This window comes from Fukomys damarensis, unplaced genomic scaffold (genome assembly GCF_012274545.1).
Source record: "Fukomys damarensis isolate Sample0158 unplaced genomic scaffold, DMR_v1.0_HiC HiC_scaffold_21, whole genome shotgun sequence".
Classification (NCBI taxonomy): domain Eukaryota; kingdom Metazoa; phylum Chordata; class Mammalia; order Rodentia; family Bathyergidae; genus Fukomys; species Fukomys damarensis.
In genome coordinates, this window is record NW_022900933.1 from 18,444,217 (window position 1) to 18,457,774 (window position 13,558).

The 13,558-nt window shown below is 50.8% G+C and overlaps 1 protein-coding gene across 1 annotated transcript in view; it reads left to right on the forward strand.

Moving 5' to 3' along the window:
- The window catches only part of Esrrb (estrogen related receptor beta), a 100,027-nt gene that overhangs the window by 46,731 nt on the left and 39,738 nt on the right, over positions 1 to 13,558 (forward strand). Inside the window, exon 2 of the mRNA XM_033766694.1 lies at positions 1 to 299. This exon is cut by the window's left edge and continues 75 nt beyond it. Within this exon, the coding sequence (XP_033622585.1) occupies positions 1 to 299 (299 nt within the window). The remainder of the gene's footprint in view (positions 300 to 13,558) is intronic.

The window sequence follows — 13,558 nt, forward strand, 5'->3', positions numbered from 1 at the left end:
CAGCCCCAGCGGCTCGTCGGACGCCAGCGGCGGCTTTGGCCTGGCCCTGGGCGCTCACGCCAACGGGCTGGACTCGCCGCCTATGTTCCCAGGTGCGGGGCTGGGAGGCACCCCGTGCCGCAAGAGCTACGAGGACTGTGGCAGCGGCATCATGGAGGACTCGGCCATCAAGTGCGAGTACATGCTCAACGCCATCCCCAAGCGCCTGTGCCTCGTGTGCGGGGACATTGCCTCTGGCTACCACTACGGTGTGGCCTCCTGTGAGGCCTGCAAGGCCTTCTTCAAGAGGACCATCCAAGGTGCGTGCTGGGCAGCACAGGCCTGGGTCGGTGCGGGTGGGGAGCAGCAAAGGTTTTGGAGGGGCCCCTTCTTAAGCCTCAGGGTTCCTCATGTCTGGGACTCTGGGCAAGGACTGTCTGAGGCTTGCACCCCGGAAACCCCAAAGAAAACCCGCACAAAGGCTTAACCATGGACACCTGGTCAGTGTGGCAAGCACTGTCCAACGTGTGTCTCCTCAAAGCTCATTTTTCTGGGGGGAAAAAAAGCATCCTTTGGCCTGCCATTCCAGACCTGCTGAAATATAGAGGGCCCCCTTTCTTTGTTTTTTTTTTTTTTTGAGACAGGGTCTCACTGTGTAGTTCAGGCTGGCCTTGGACTATGTAGCCCAGGTTGTTGGCCTTGAACTCAGAATGAGTTCTGCCTCAGCCTCCCCAGTGCTGGGATTATAGGCCACCACACCTGGCCATCGCTTTGTTTTTAATTGCAGAAGTGTCCTGATAAAGACTGAGAGTCAGGGCAGGACTATCATGCTGGGATCCCATTGGGCCTATCTTGGGACTTTTGGGATGCATTTGCGTATCGGCCAAGTCAGGCAGATGGCCATGGGGGTGGCTGCCTCTTTGGAGGTGGGGTGAGTCACTCTGATAAGTGTGTGGGTCCCTCTGCACTCAGCCACAGGTGTGTTGGGGGGCTGCCCTCCCAAGTTCCTGACACAGGGAGCCGCTCTGCTGTGAATGTCATGGCCTCAGGGCCTCAGGCCAGGTGCTGAGCTCTTACATTCATTCAGCCGGGTTGCCTGTTGATCACTAATAAGTACCCGGCTTTGTTTGAGGCTCTAGTAGCTGGACGGACAAAAGTCCTGACTCCTGCAGGTTACTGAGAGCAAGAGGCCCTCCCACTGGGACAGACTCTGCACTAGGATAAGGAGACCCCAGGGCAGGCTGAGCTTCCCTGGGATGCTTGTGTTCGTTCCTTCATTCAATATTTACCCATTGAACTTTCTTCAGATGGCAATCTGCTAAACCAGCTGCGGGCCTTAGGGTTGGTTGGATACGTTTCGCACAGTAGTTGGGCTGAAGAGGAACGAGGGCTAACACACCCCACCTCTGCTTCTAGGTCAAACAGTTTTGTCCACTGCCTTTTGTCTGATCCCTGGATGTGCTGCTTGGATTTCTCTTTGCGCTTCAGCTTTTCCGTCTGTGAAGTGGCACTGCCTTCCTGCCTCACTTAGACCTGTTAGTACTAAATGAGGCTACGGGTGGGGACTGAGAAGTGCTAAATAAATGTTTACAATGATTCTTTTCACTTTAATTAGTATCACTTAAGACATGCCCTAAGACAACAGAAACATAATTTGTTTGAGTTTTCAGGACAAGCTTTTTAGTCAGCGTGGGGGTGCATACCTGTAATCCTAGCCCTTGAGAAGCAGAGGCAGGAGGATTGCCAGAAGTTCAAGGCCATCCTGGCTTCAGAACAAGCTTTCAAAACCTACATATGTTTAGGGCTGGGGATTTAGCTCAGTGGTTCTGCCACCTGCCTCCCAAGCGCAGGGTCCTGATTTTGAACCCCGGTACCAAAAAACAAAACAAGACAAAAAAAACCTACATATGTTTAAATAAAGCCAAGCATGGTAGCACGTGTGTGTGATCCCAGCACTAGGGAGGTTGAGGAAGGAGGATCACACGTTTGAGACTAGACAGGACTACATAGGTCTGGGGATTTAGCTCAGTGGTTCCACCAATAAGCGCAAGGACCCAAGGACCCGAGTTCGATCCCCCATACCAAAAAGAAAAAATCAAAAAAAGACAGGACTACATAGAGAAACCTTGTCTCCAAAACAATAAATAAATAAAATAAATAAAAGGCGTGGTGATGCACGCCTGTAATCCCAGCACTGGGGAGGCTGAGGTAGGAGGATCGCTGTGAGTTCGAGACCAGCCTGGGCTACATAGTGAGTTCCAGGTCAGTCTCAATTACATAGTGACACCCTGTCTCAAACGCGCCCCCCCCACAAAAAAAACCCACACATAAAACGAAGCTCCTAAAATTACATATATTTATTTAGTTTTATTTATTTATTTATTTATTTTTGGTGCTGGGGATTGAACTCGGGTCCTTGCACTTGCAAGGCAGGCAGCGGAACTACTGAGCTAAATCCCTGACCCAAACTACATATATTTAAATCAAACAACAGAGTTACTATTTTGAGATAACAAATTAAGTTACTTTAGTTACATAATGTTTATTTTTGAATGAACCCTTCCCAAAATAAACATGGTAAAAATTCATTCACTATGAAAGATTGAAAACAAGTTTTCTTCCAACTCCCTGTCTTAGTTCACTTACCTAGTCTGCAAGGAGACCTGTTAACAACTACACTCAGGAAACACCTGTTCAGTACCTTCTGTCTGATGCCATAAACTCCAGTACACCATGATGGCCGCGTCCTGGTCTTTTTTTGCCTGAGTGTTTTTTCAGTGCTGGCTGTGAACCTAGGGCCTCTCGCCCGCTAGGCACCTACCAGTTTATACCCCACCCCCACCCCTGAGCCTGGGAGTAGCCCTGGGGTCCCTATGTTTGAAACACACAGTGTCGATCGTGTCTTCTGTTTGACCTAGGAGAGATGTTTAAACCAAAGTTACTGACGCAGCAGCATTTTTCTGCCTAAATTGGGAAGTGGTCTCAATGAGGCTTTCGTTATTTTGGATTCTTGGAGATCAGTTTTTAGAACGTTGTATTTAGAAGACAGTCACGTTCTTCTTCTCTCCATACTATTCCAGAGTGGGGCTGGAGGGTTCCAGGTTGAGGATTTTGAAAGCAGAAGCAGGTGTGTGCAGACCTGGGACCTCCACTGCATCCTCACCAGGGCCAAGTGGCTGGAAATGTTCTCAGCAAGTCTGGAGCCCACACGAAGGTTCTGGAAATAGCCTTAATTATTTGCTTCCACGAATAGGATAATAATCACTTCATAGAAGTCCAAAGACAAACAGCAGCAATCCTGCAGGGAACAGAAGTGGCGCGGAGGGGGGGGCTTTCTTACAAGAAGACGTTCACGTTACTATTAGAAAGAGGATTCTCTGAGGAGCAAAGAAAAGCAAACTCTGAGGTGGATAGATTGCTCTCACTGGGTCATTAATTTTTCTGGTTTTATTCTAACAAAGAGTTTGACTTTGTTGATTCCAGTAGTAGAAAATTTGGAAAGTAGGAAAAGTATAAAGAGGAAGATCAGACCTGTAATCGGCCAGCCACAGCGACACGGTAGGAACTGAGTGAGCATTTTTATTGAGCCCCTTCACCATGTATGAGATGGGGGACCAGATCTTGTCTCCAAAAAGCTGGAAACCCATGCTTAATTCCCCGGGAGTCTGAGGCTTAGCTCTAGCCTCCCAGCTCCAGTGCAGGCTCCTGGGACCCTCCCTGTGGAGGGGAATATTCAAGCCATTTGGGGTGGGGTAGTGGTAGTAGGAGGTGGTGACTATCATCAAACCTAGGGCTTCTCAGGGAACTGCACCCTCAGTCTCCAGGCCATTATTAGCCAGAGCAACCCCTTGGCCTTGGCTGGAGGGCTTTAGTTCTGGAGTGCTCCATCCCCCTGTAACAACAGTACGCCCACTTGCTCCCACCTGGCCTTCCCACTTGCCGACCTCCTTGTCACTTGGCTCCATGCAGTGCTACACTGAGAAGGGACCAGAGTTGGCACGGACCAGGATGTCATGATAGACTTGGGAGGAAAGCCATTCCTGGACAAATACTTACCGAGCGCTCACTGGCTCATTGTGTGTTTGATTTTAGGCGAGAGCGGGACAGATACTGGTACATTAGGGGCAGAGGGAAGAGGGGAACAAATCACAGGCTTTATTTATTTATTTACTCATGGCTTTTTGAGACAAGGTCTTGCTATATAGTTTGGGTTGGCCTTGAATTTGTAGCAATCCTCCTTCAGCCTCCGGACTGCTGAGATTATGATAAGCATGTGCCACCACACCCATCTCTTGTGTTTGTGGAATCAAGTAGGGCTGGAATACAGCCACACGTGCTCATTTACATATTATCTGTGGCTGCTTTGATGGTACCTAGGAGTTGAGTAGCTGCATCAGAGATGTCAGACCTGCAAAGCCTCAAGTACTCACTGAGGCCCTTTACAGAAAAGGTTTGCACTCCTCTGCCCTGCGGCCTTGGGCACGACAGGTTCATTCCCCAGGTCTACAGGGCTCCTGGTCGCGCCAGCTCTGTTCAGTTCCAGGCTGGAAATGTTGCTGGCGCTGGAGGCTGGGCTGGAACTCACTGAGAATAGATGAGCTCAGAGATAGACAGAAGCACCTTCCTGAAGGTACAGGAGCAGCTTCCGCCTGATCGAATTCCTTAGCCTGTCCAAGGGAAGGAAGCCCTGCGGGCAGAGAGAGCAAGAGCTAGGTGGCACCAGCTGGGGGAAAGGGAGTTCTTGGCCTCGGTCAGCCTGCTGCACTAAACCTTCGCTGGATCTGATGAATTTCCCTCTGGTGATGAACTGGCTCCCCTGTGGGCCGTCAGTTTGGGCTTGTGTTTGTGCTCTGCCTGGGCTCCTCCATGTGGGCGGTGGGAGTCTGGCTGAGAGACGAGCCCTCACGGAGCCCCGCCTGTTGCTTGAGGGCAGAGTGCCAGTTCCGGGCTGTGGTACTGATGCCGCCCCAAGAAGAGCCCATGAAACCAGCGCCAAAAGTAGTGAGGTGGCTTTCTAGGCTCTTTTCCAAGCTGTGCCCTCAAAGTCTCTACTCTGTCGCCCTGTCTCCCACTCTTAGCAGTGACTCTGCCTCCTGTTCCGTGGTTTTGAGACAGGGATTCCTAAATTGTCCAGGCTGGCCTCAAACTTGCAGTCTTGCCTCAGCCTTCCCAGTGGAGGGATGATGGGCCGTGTGCCTCCGCACCTGGTTGACTATTGTTTCACCCAGAACTAGACGCCTTCAGCTTTCCAGTGGGCGTCAGCAAACCCACCCACTGTCCCACACCCGCTGTCTGGCTTTGTGTCTGATTCCTATTATTTCTTGTGACCCATTTACTGGAAGAAGAAATGCCCCTACCCCGCTAAACTTCCCTCCAGGCAGAAGTCTGTCTCCTCCCTCTTCCCAGAAACCTTGCTTTCATCTCCTTTGTCTTCCCCTCTCACTTTCTGAGTCTCCTTATCATTTAAATACCGCTAGTGTCTCCAACCTAAACACCTGTCCCCTCCCACATCAGCTTCCCCTCGGGACCCTCCCCTCCTCCTTCCAGGCCCTGGCTTCTGTTGCCTGTGAAATCAGGATAGATCAGGATCGCACAGCTCTTGCCCTCAGCTGTTTTGCGAGCTCGGGTTCCGTACAGTCAATGACGTCGTTCTCGTGGCTGTCCCTTCCCCCTTGGAAGACACCCAGATGCACCTGTACCGCTCTGCCCAAACCAGCTCGGGCCCACCCTGCGCCTGCTGCCCTTCCGGCCTAGGACCTCTGGGAGACCATAGGTTCTGGAGGGACAGGGTGACAGAGACTGTGCTTTCACTGACCGATGCTGCCTCGCAGGTCCCCGTATATAGGAAGGTCTCGAGGGTCTGAATCCAAGCGTCCAGAGTGACCCCCCCCCCATTTTTCCAAAGATGGCAAACCAAAGGAGTTTGGCCAGTTTGGGGATAGAAAATGTCTGTTTACCACAATATGCAGTTGCAGTCTTACTTACATGTTTTAAATCACATAATGTAAAACAGTACGTTATGTTTTGGAAATCTTTTTTTTTTTTTTTTCCTTGATTTTTTGAGGCAGGGTCTCACTCTGTAGTTGAGACTGACCTGGAACTCACTATGTAGCCCAGGCTGGTCTCGAACTCATAGCGATTCTCCTGCCTCAGCCTCCCAAGTGCTGGGATTACAGGCATGCGCCACCACTCCTGGCTGAAAATCTCTTCTATTCATATATTGAGCAGAGTTTTATGGAATTTTTTTTATAGGAATCTCTGGTCTTTGTCTGCTTTTTCTCAAGCTCCGTTGAGTCATAGAACACAGTGGTTCCAGCCTCATGTCTTCCTCTATGTGTTAGGTGCTTGAGTGTTCGTGTGTATCTGTTCTGCCCTCCTTCCAAGCATATGAATCCATCTAGACCATTAAGATTTGATTTGTGTTGATTTATGGCATGATTTCTATACCATATTGGGTAATGCGCTGCTTTGGACACCCAATATTGGTTACTGGAAGGTACCATCCCTGGGAATAACTAAGTTTGTGTTGAATTTCTTTGCTTCCTTTGTTGCTGCATGCAAGTAACTAGCCTTTTTCTTTTTCTTTTCTTTTTTTTTTTTTTAAGACAAGTTGCCTAGGCTGGGTTCAAACTTGCAATCTTTCTGCCCAGCTTTCCAAAGTGCTGGGATTACAGGCGTGTGTGACCACATGTGCCTCCATGGAGATGACTAACTTTCATTGAGGTCATTTTAAGGCAGTGGTGGTGAACCTCTGGCATAGGTGCTGCAGTTGGCTGTTTATTTCATTGAAAGCTTCTAACAGGGTCTCTGTCGCTGTCTTATGTGATCATCATTTGTTCAATGTAAAGTGACTTTTTTTTGGAGGCAGGGTCTTGCTATGCAATTTAGGCTGGCCTCAAACTCATGGCAATCCTCCTGCCTCAGCCTCCTGGGTGCTGGGATTACAGGTGTGCGCCACCAAACCTGGGCATAATGGCACTGCTGGTGGGAGACTTTACAGCACTCAAACATTCAGCAGTGTCTTCTTTCCTAAAGGACAGTATCAGGGAAACCCCTGCTTTACGTTCGAGCTGAAGTAGCTGTTCAGTTCTTTGAGTATTTATCGAGCTTCACCTATTGTATTGGGAGTCTGGGAACAGTGTGATGGCCCCCACCCTGGTGGGCTTTCTTTCTAGGAGGAAAGCAGACAATAAATGTGATAAAGAAAGAACACGAGACTAGACCAAGATGGGTGCTGTGGAGGAGAAAGTCATTGACGAGAGCGGACCGTGAGTGGGAGAGGAGGACCATGGGAAGGAGTGGCTCCAATTTACACAGGCGGCGGGAACAGCAAGGGGGAGGAAGTGGAGGTGACATGGCAGGATGTGGGGCTAGAGAGGTCTGATAGTCTAGGGAAGGTGATGCTGGACGTGGTAGTGTGTACCTGTACTTCCAGGTACTTGGGAGGCCGAGGCAGGAGTATCTCGAGTTACAGGCCAGTATAGGTAATTTAGTAAGACTCTGGGGGTATAGCTTAGCTCAGTAGTACGGCATGTGCTTAGCATGTGTGAAGCCCCAGGTTCGGTCCCCAGAACCCTCAGGTGAGCCTAGCGAGTGCTGGGCTATATAGAAGATAAAGCCGACCTGACCCTCCCTGAGCTCCCAGGAGAGGTGACTGCCTTCACGACACACTAGGAGACCCGTGGAGCCACTCCTGGTCTGTGGCTTAAGGCAGAGCAAGTGAGAGAGTGCTCTGGTGCGGTGCTTCTTCCTTTCCTGGGCTCAGATGTAAGCCTGGAATGAAAGTCCCCAAGGATAGGGCAGGGGCGTGAGTGATGGGTTATCCTGCCTTGGACCACCTCCAGGCCTTTTGTCCTGGAGAAAGAGGCTGGTGGGTCCCAGGGGACCCAAGACAGCGGCACAAAGACAAAGCCCAGGAATGGGTAGCAGTCAGGAGCCAGGTGCTGGTCCCAGCACAGCGACTCGCCAGCTGGCTGACCTTGGGCAGGACTTGGATCCTCCAGCCTCAGTTTCCTCATCTATAGAGAAAAAGTCAGACCCACGGGCATTCATTGTTGGCAGAGCTTGGGGAAACAGCTTGTAACCTCCTGTTCGGAGGCACAGGTCAGGATGTGTTTTGGTCTGTGACTCTGGTGACACCCAGAGTTCAGAGGAGGACTGGTTTGTTTGGGTTTTTTTTTTTTTTGGTACCAGGGATTGAACTTGGGTCCTTGCGCTTGCAAGGCAGGCCAACAAATCGCTGAGCTAATCCTGTCTCCTGACTGCTACCCATTCCTGGGCTTTGTCTTTGTGCCGCTGTCTTGGGTCCCCTGGGACCCACCAGCCTCTTTCTGGCCCAATGTGGAGGAGGAGGAGGAGGACCGTTTTTAGAATCCTAGCTCCACACCTTAGTTTTAACCCCCAGGGCCAACTGACAGTTCCTGTCCAGAGGGTGTTAACTGCAAGAACTAAATGACATACGTGTGAAGTGTGTAACTCAGTCCCTGGCATCTGATGACCGTAGAGTAAATAGTACTCGTCTTGTCATTTATGCTTGGACACCGGAAGTCACTGAAGACTTTCGTTGTCTTGAGATGCGGTTTCACTGTGTTGCGCAGTCTGGGCTGTCAACTCCTTGGGTTCAAGTGATCCTCCCATCTCAGCCTCCTACGTAGCTGCCCCTATAATCATGTGCCTCAGCACCTAGCTTATTAACAGTGTCTGAGCAGGGGATTAATCCTGTCTCCTTTTAGTAAGATAATTGAGAGAATCTGTGGTCTGGATGTAGGGAGTCTGGAGGTACTTGTAACAGTAGTTCAGAGCTTTCTGCTTAACAGTCCCGCTTGGAGTATGCAAACCAGAACAGTGACAGAAGGGTTAAAATCCTCCAAAAGTGGCTGGTACTGTGGCAGATCCTGTGATTGCAGCTACGGGGGAGGCTGAGGCAGAAGGATCACAAGTTCAAGCCCTGCCTGAGCAATTTAGTAAGGCCGTGTCTTAAAAGTAAAAAATAAAAAGCACAAGGCTCTGGGTTTGATGCCTGGTACTAGAGGAGAGGGGTCACAGAGATCCTGAAGAGTTGGACATTAGTGCCTAGAGTCCAGAGTGGGATCCTTGTGGGGCTTGGGGTCTAGGGAGGTCTTGGGTAAGTGGTTCTCAAACCCGCCACCTAGACAGCCCTGTGTTTCAGCCAGGAGCTCATTAAAAATGCAGATTTGGAGCAGGGCATGATGGTACACGACCGTTACCCCCACATGGTGCACGCCTGCAGTCCCAGCACTGTGGGAAACTGAGGCAGAAGGATCACAAGTTCAAACCCAATCTGGGCTATTTAGTGGCTTGGCAAGACCCTGTCTCAAAATAATAAAGAAAAGGCTGGGGATGTAGCTCAGTGCCAAGGCCCTGAGTTTAATTCTCAGAACTGCATAAAAGAGACTAACAGGGGAGGGGAGATGAGGAAAAGAAGAGGAAGAGGGAAGGAGAAATGCAGATTTAGGGCCCCATCTGCAACAACCGCAGCTGAAAGTCCGGAGGGCGGGGCGGGGCGGGGCTGGGCTGTCTGATTCACCCAGTCCAGGCCCTCTTGAGCCTGACGCGAGCTCAGTCTGAGAATAGCAGTAGGGTAGGGGAAGCTTCTCAGGGAGGCTGGTGGAAGGGGTGGAGGACTCGGTGAGCAGGAGAGGATGAGGACTGAGGACGTGTTTCATCCGTGCCGAGGTGCACATTCACCCATGGCCTGAGTCTCTGCTGGGCTGTGTGTCATGGTACTGTCGTGTGCACATCCAAGTGTGCAGAACTTGGACCGGTGGCCTGGAAGGTGACTCCGGAGACAGCACTGAGCACTGCGAAGGAGCTCAGTTTGGTTGGCTACCTTGTCAGAGAGGACGGTTCCGAGGGAGATCAGGAACAGGATAGCTTGATTCAGAAGAGTCTGAATACCTCCCTCCCCGCCTTCCTCCCTTCCCCAATGCTGGGATCAAACCCAGGGCCTTCTGCATGTTAGGCAAGTGCTCCACAACTCAGCTGTACTCCTCCATTTACTTTTCTTATATTTTCTCTTTGGCACTGTATAAGCCGGGCATGCTGGCACACACCTGTAATCTCAGCTCTCTGAGAGGCTGAGGCAGAAGGATTGCAAGTTGAAGCCTATGCTGGTTAGTGACTGAACAAGATCCTGTTTCAAAATAAAAAAATAAAAATAAATAAAAGGGAATGGGGTGGCTCAGTACAAAGGCCCTGGGTTCAGTCCCGAGTACTGAAAAAACAAAAATTTAGGTGATCAAATCTTTATCTTTAAAAAATTCTATAAATAAACCCCAGAGAACTCTTAATGAAAACACCAATGGCAAGGAAGCAGTTTCGGAGCCCTAGTCCAGCTTGTGGGAAGCCCTGGATTTAGTTCCCAGCACCGAGAAACACTGTTGGTGCGTTTTACCCTTGAAAGCGTTTTAGAGTTGATGAAATACACGTGGAGGCAGTGAGAGACATTTGGAGAGTCCCTGCAGAGAGAAGGGACAGCCGCTCGTCTGTTTTAAAAGGTCGGCGATGGGTACGTTTGGCCTGAGGAAGGAGAAGGACGCAGCGGAGACCCTGCGCTTGGCAGCTGGGGGTCACCGTCACAGAACCTCCGGATTCTCTGGGTGGCGGGCGATCCTTCCTCATTTCTTTTGTATTTATCCACTCCACAGATGAGTAATCGGGCCAGGCACTGCCCATGAGTTGCAAAGACATAAACATGGTCTCAGTGTAGGAGGAGGAGCCCAGGCAAGGCCCTGCTTCGGAAGCTCAGCTGGTGGCTGTAACTATGGCATGTTGGGCTGGTGGGGAGGAGGGTGAGAGCCTCCCAGGGTTAGAAGGGGCGGAGGTGTCACTGGAAAGCTTGTGAGGGCACATGAAGACTGAGATTCTGGGGATGTGGAGAAGACTTCCAGAGGGGACCTGGAAGACGGCTGGGGCCCAGGAGGAGTTGGACGGGGTGAGGGTAGAGCGAGTGGAACCTCTTGTGGGGAGATTAGGGTGCAGCCAGAGCACAGGGCCTTTTGTTTTTGGAGACAAGGTCCCACTATGTAATCCACTTGGCTTTGAACTCACTTTGGTTTTTTGTTGTTGTTGTTGTTGTTGTTTATACGGGGGATCAAACTCAGGCCCTTGGGCTTTCGAAGCAAGTGATGGCCACTGAGCTAAATCCCCGGCCCTTGAACTCATCACTTTGTAGTCCAGAATGGCCTCAAACTCATGATCCTCCTGCCTTGGCCTCCCAAGTGCTAAGATTACAGGTGTTCACGGCCAGGACTGACTCCAGGCTGGATCGTTTCTTGAAGTTATGTTTTAAATTCTTTACCAAAATGATGTGTGACGGCCAGGGATGTAGCTCAGTGACACTGCTCCTGCCTCGCAAGTACAAGGTCCTGAGTTTCATCCCCAGTACACTCCCCGCCAAAAGTGCATACCTTGTTTACAGAGCATAATAGAAATATAAATTTTATAAGGAAACATAAGTGTTCTGGCTTTACCCATCTCCTCTGACCCCAATTCAGAGGTAACCTTTTTTTTTTGGTACCGCGGATTAAACTCGGGTCCCTGTGCTTCTTGCAAGCAGTGAAACCACTGAGCTAAATCCCCAGTCCAAGAGGTAACCATTTTTAAAAGACCTTATTTCATTGTGGTGGCATGTGCCTGTAATCTCGGCACACTGGGACATCCAGGCAGAAGGATCACAAGCTTGAGCCCAGCCTGAGCAGTTTAGTCCTGTAGTAATCCAGTCTCAAATTTAAAAAATAAAAAGCCTGGGGATATAGCTCAGTGGAAAGGCTTTGGATTCAGCCCTGGTACCGCATACAACAAGAAAACTCCTGGTGGTTGGCTACTGAACTTACAGGATCTGTCTCCAACTTTTCTAGCCTACTGTCCGTCCGTGTCTTTGATTTTTTTTTTTTTAAACTGGAATAGCTCCTGGGCTTTTCTTTTGAAATATGTCTTCTTTCCTTTCTTGCCGTTCTGTGTGTGTGTGCGTGTACACACATACGTGCTGCGACCTGAACACAGAACCTCGTATGTGCTAATAAAGTGCTGTTGCAGTAAGCTACAGTCCTAGCCCTTTTTCATGGTGGTGGTGGTGAGGCGGGGTCTTGACAAGTTGCCCAGGCTAGTCTCAAACTCTACCAACCCTCCTGCCTCAGTTTCCGAGTAAGTAGGGTTACTGGTGTGTGTGGCCACTCCTGGACAGTTCTCCTTTGCTGTCTTTCAGCGGGCTTTTGGGCAGGTGTGTAGATGTGTGTCAGGATGAACCAGGGTCCCCTCCAGCTATTGTCCCCAGAGGTCCTCAGTGTCCCTCCAGAAGCGAGAGGGAAGCGAGGACCCCAGGGCAGATGGGTGGTCCTGCTGTAGCAGCCGGGGAAGGAGGGAGGAACATCCAGGCAGTAGGATGGAAAGGCTCCTGGGAGCAGAGAGGAAGGAGCCCAGGCTGCCCTATCAGTCTGACTTAGGCAGCAGGGTGGCTGGGTGTCCCTTCCATGAAACAAAAGAGAGAAGAGGAGCAGATGACGTGGGGCTGGGTGTAACTTGAGAGAGCCCAGGAGCCCAAGGGCCCTCCAGGTGGAAACACCATGTGCAGGGGCTGCAGAGCGGGAGCCCAGTGAGGCAGCCACAGTGAGGGGCCAGGTCCCTGAGAGCGGAGCAGAAGCAGCTGCAGTGGGATCATGCAGTACGAGGAAGTGGGAGCCGAGCAGAGAGCAGAGGACAGCTGGTCACTCAAAGTGAAAGGGATCCGTTTTCCAGCAGTGAGACAAGGAGTGAAAGCGAAGGGCCTGAAGCCCAGCCCTTTCTTTGCAGCCCCTGACTGTGGCGAGCCTGCAGGCTCTGAGGTCAGCCAGAAACAACATTGTCCCTGAGGGCCTTGAGTCTCAGAGCCTGGGCCAGGGCAGCCCCACAGGCCCAGCAGCTGCAATTCTGAGGCCCAGCTGTGGGAGGCGGATTTTCAAGTTCTCAAATGTTGCCGTGTTGTAGTCTTAGATCTGACACCTCCAAGAATATCCTGGACCCTTCTGGCTGTGCTCTCTGATCCGCCTGGACATAAATGTCAGCAGTAGCCTTAACTGCTCTGAGCCGAGGGAGGTACCCACGAACCTTGTCCCTTGCCGTGCTTTCTGAATCTGTACAACCTTGGGAAATGGGAACCATGCCCATTTTATGGGTAAGGAAACTGAGGCTCAGAGAAGTTAATGACTCTCCTGGAATGGAATCAGCACATGCCTACACTGGACACAATCCCAGGTTAGAACCCTGAATCGGAGCTGGCGAGGACCTGTGCCCCTGTCTGGTGAGAGCCTGCCCCCAACTTGCCCGCTTCATTTGGTAGAAGGTAAGTGTGAACACGTGTGCCATAGCACCCCCCCCTTCCTGAGCTCTTCTAGACTCCCCCGGAGGCTGCAGGAATTCTGATGGATTAATCTCATCACTTTATCGCAGAGGCACTTACAGAAATTACAAGGCCGGGCCACCAGCCTGGCTTTGCTGGCAGCCGGCCGCAGGGGCCATAAGACAAATTGAAAGGCACAAAAATAAGTAAAATTAGAACTCTCCCTCTCTCCCTCCCTCTCTC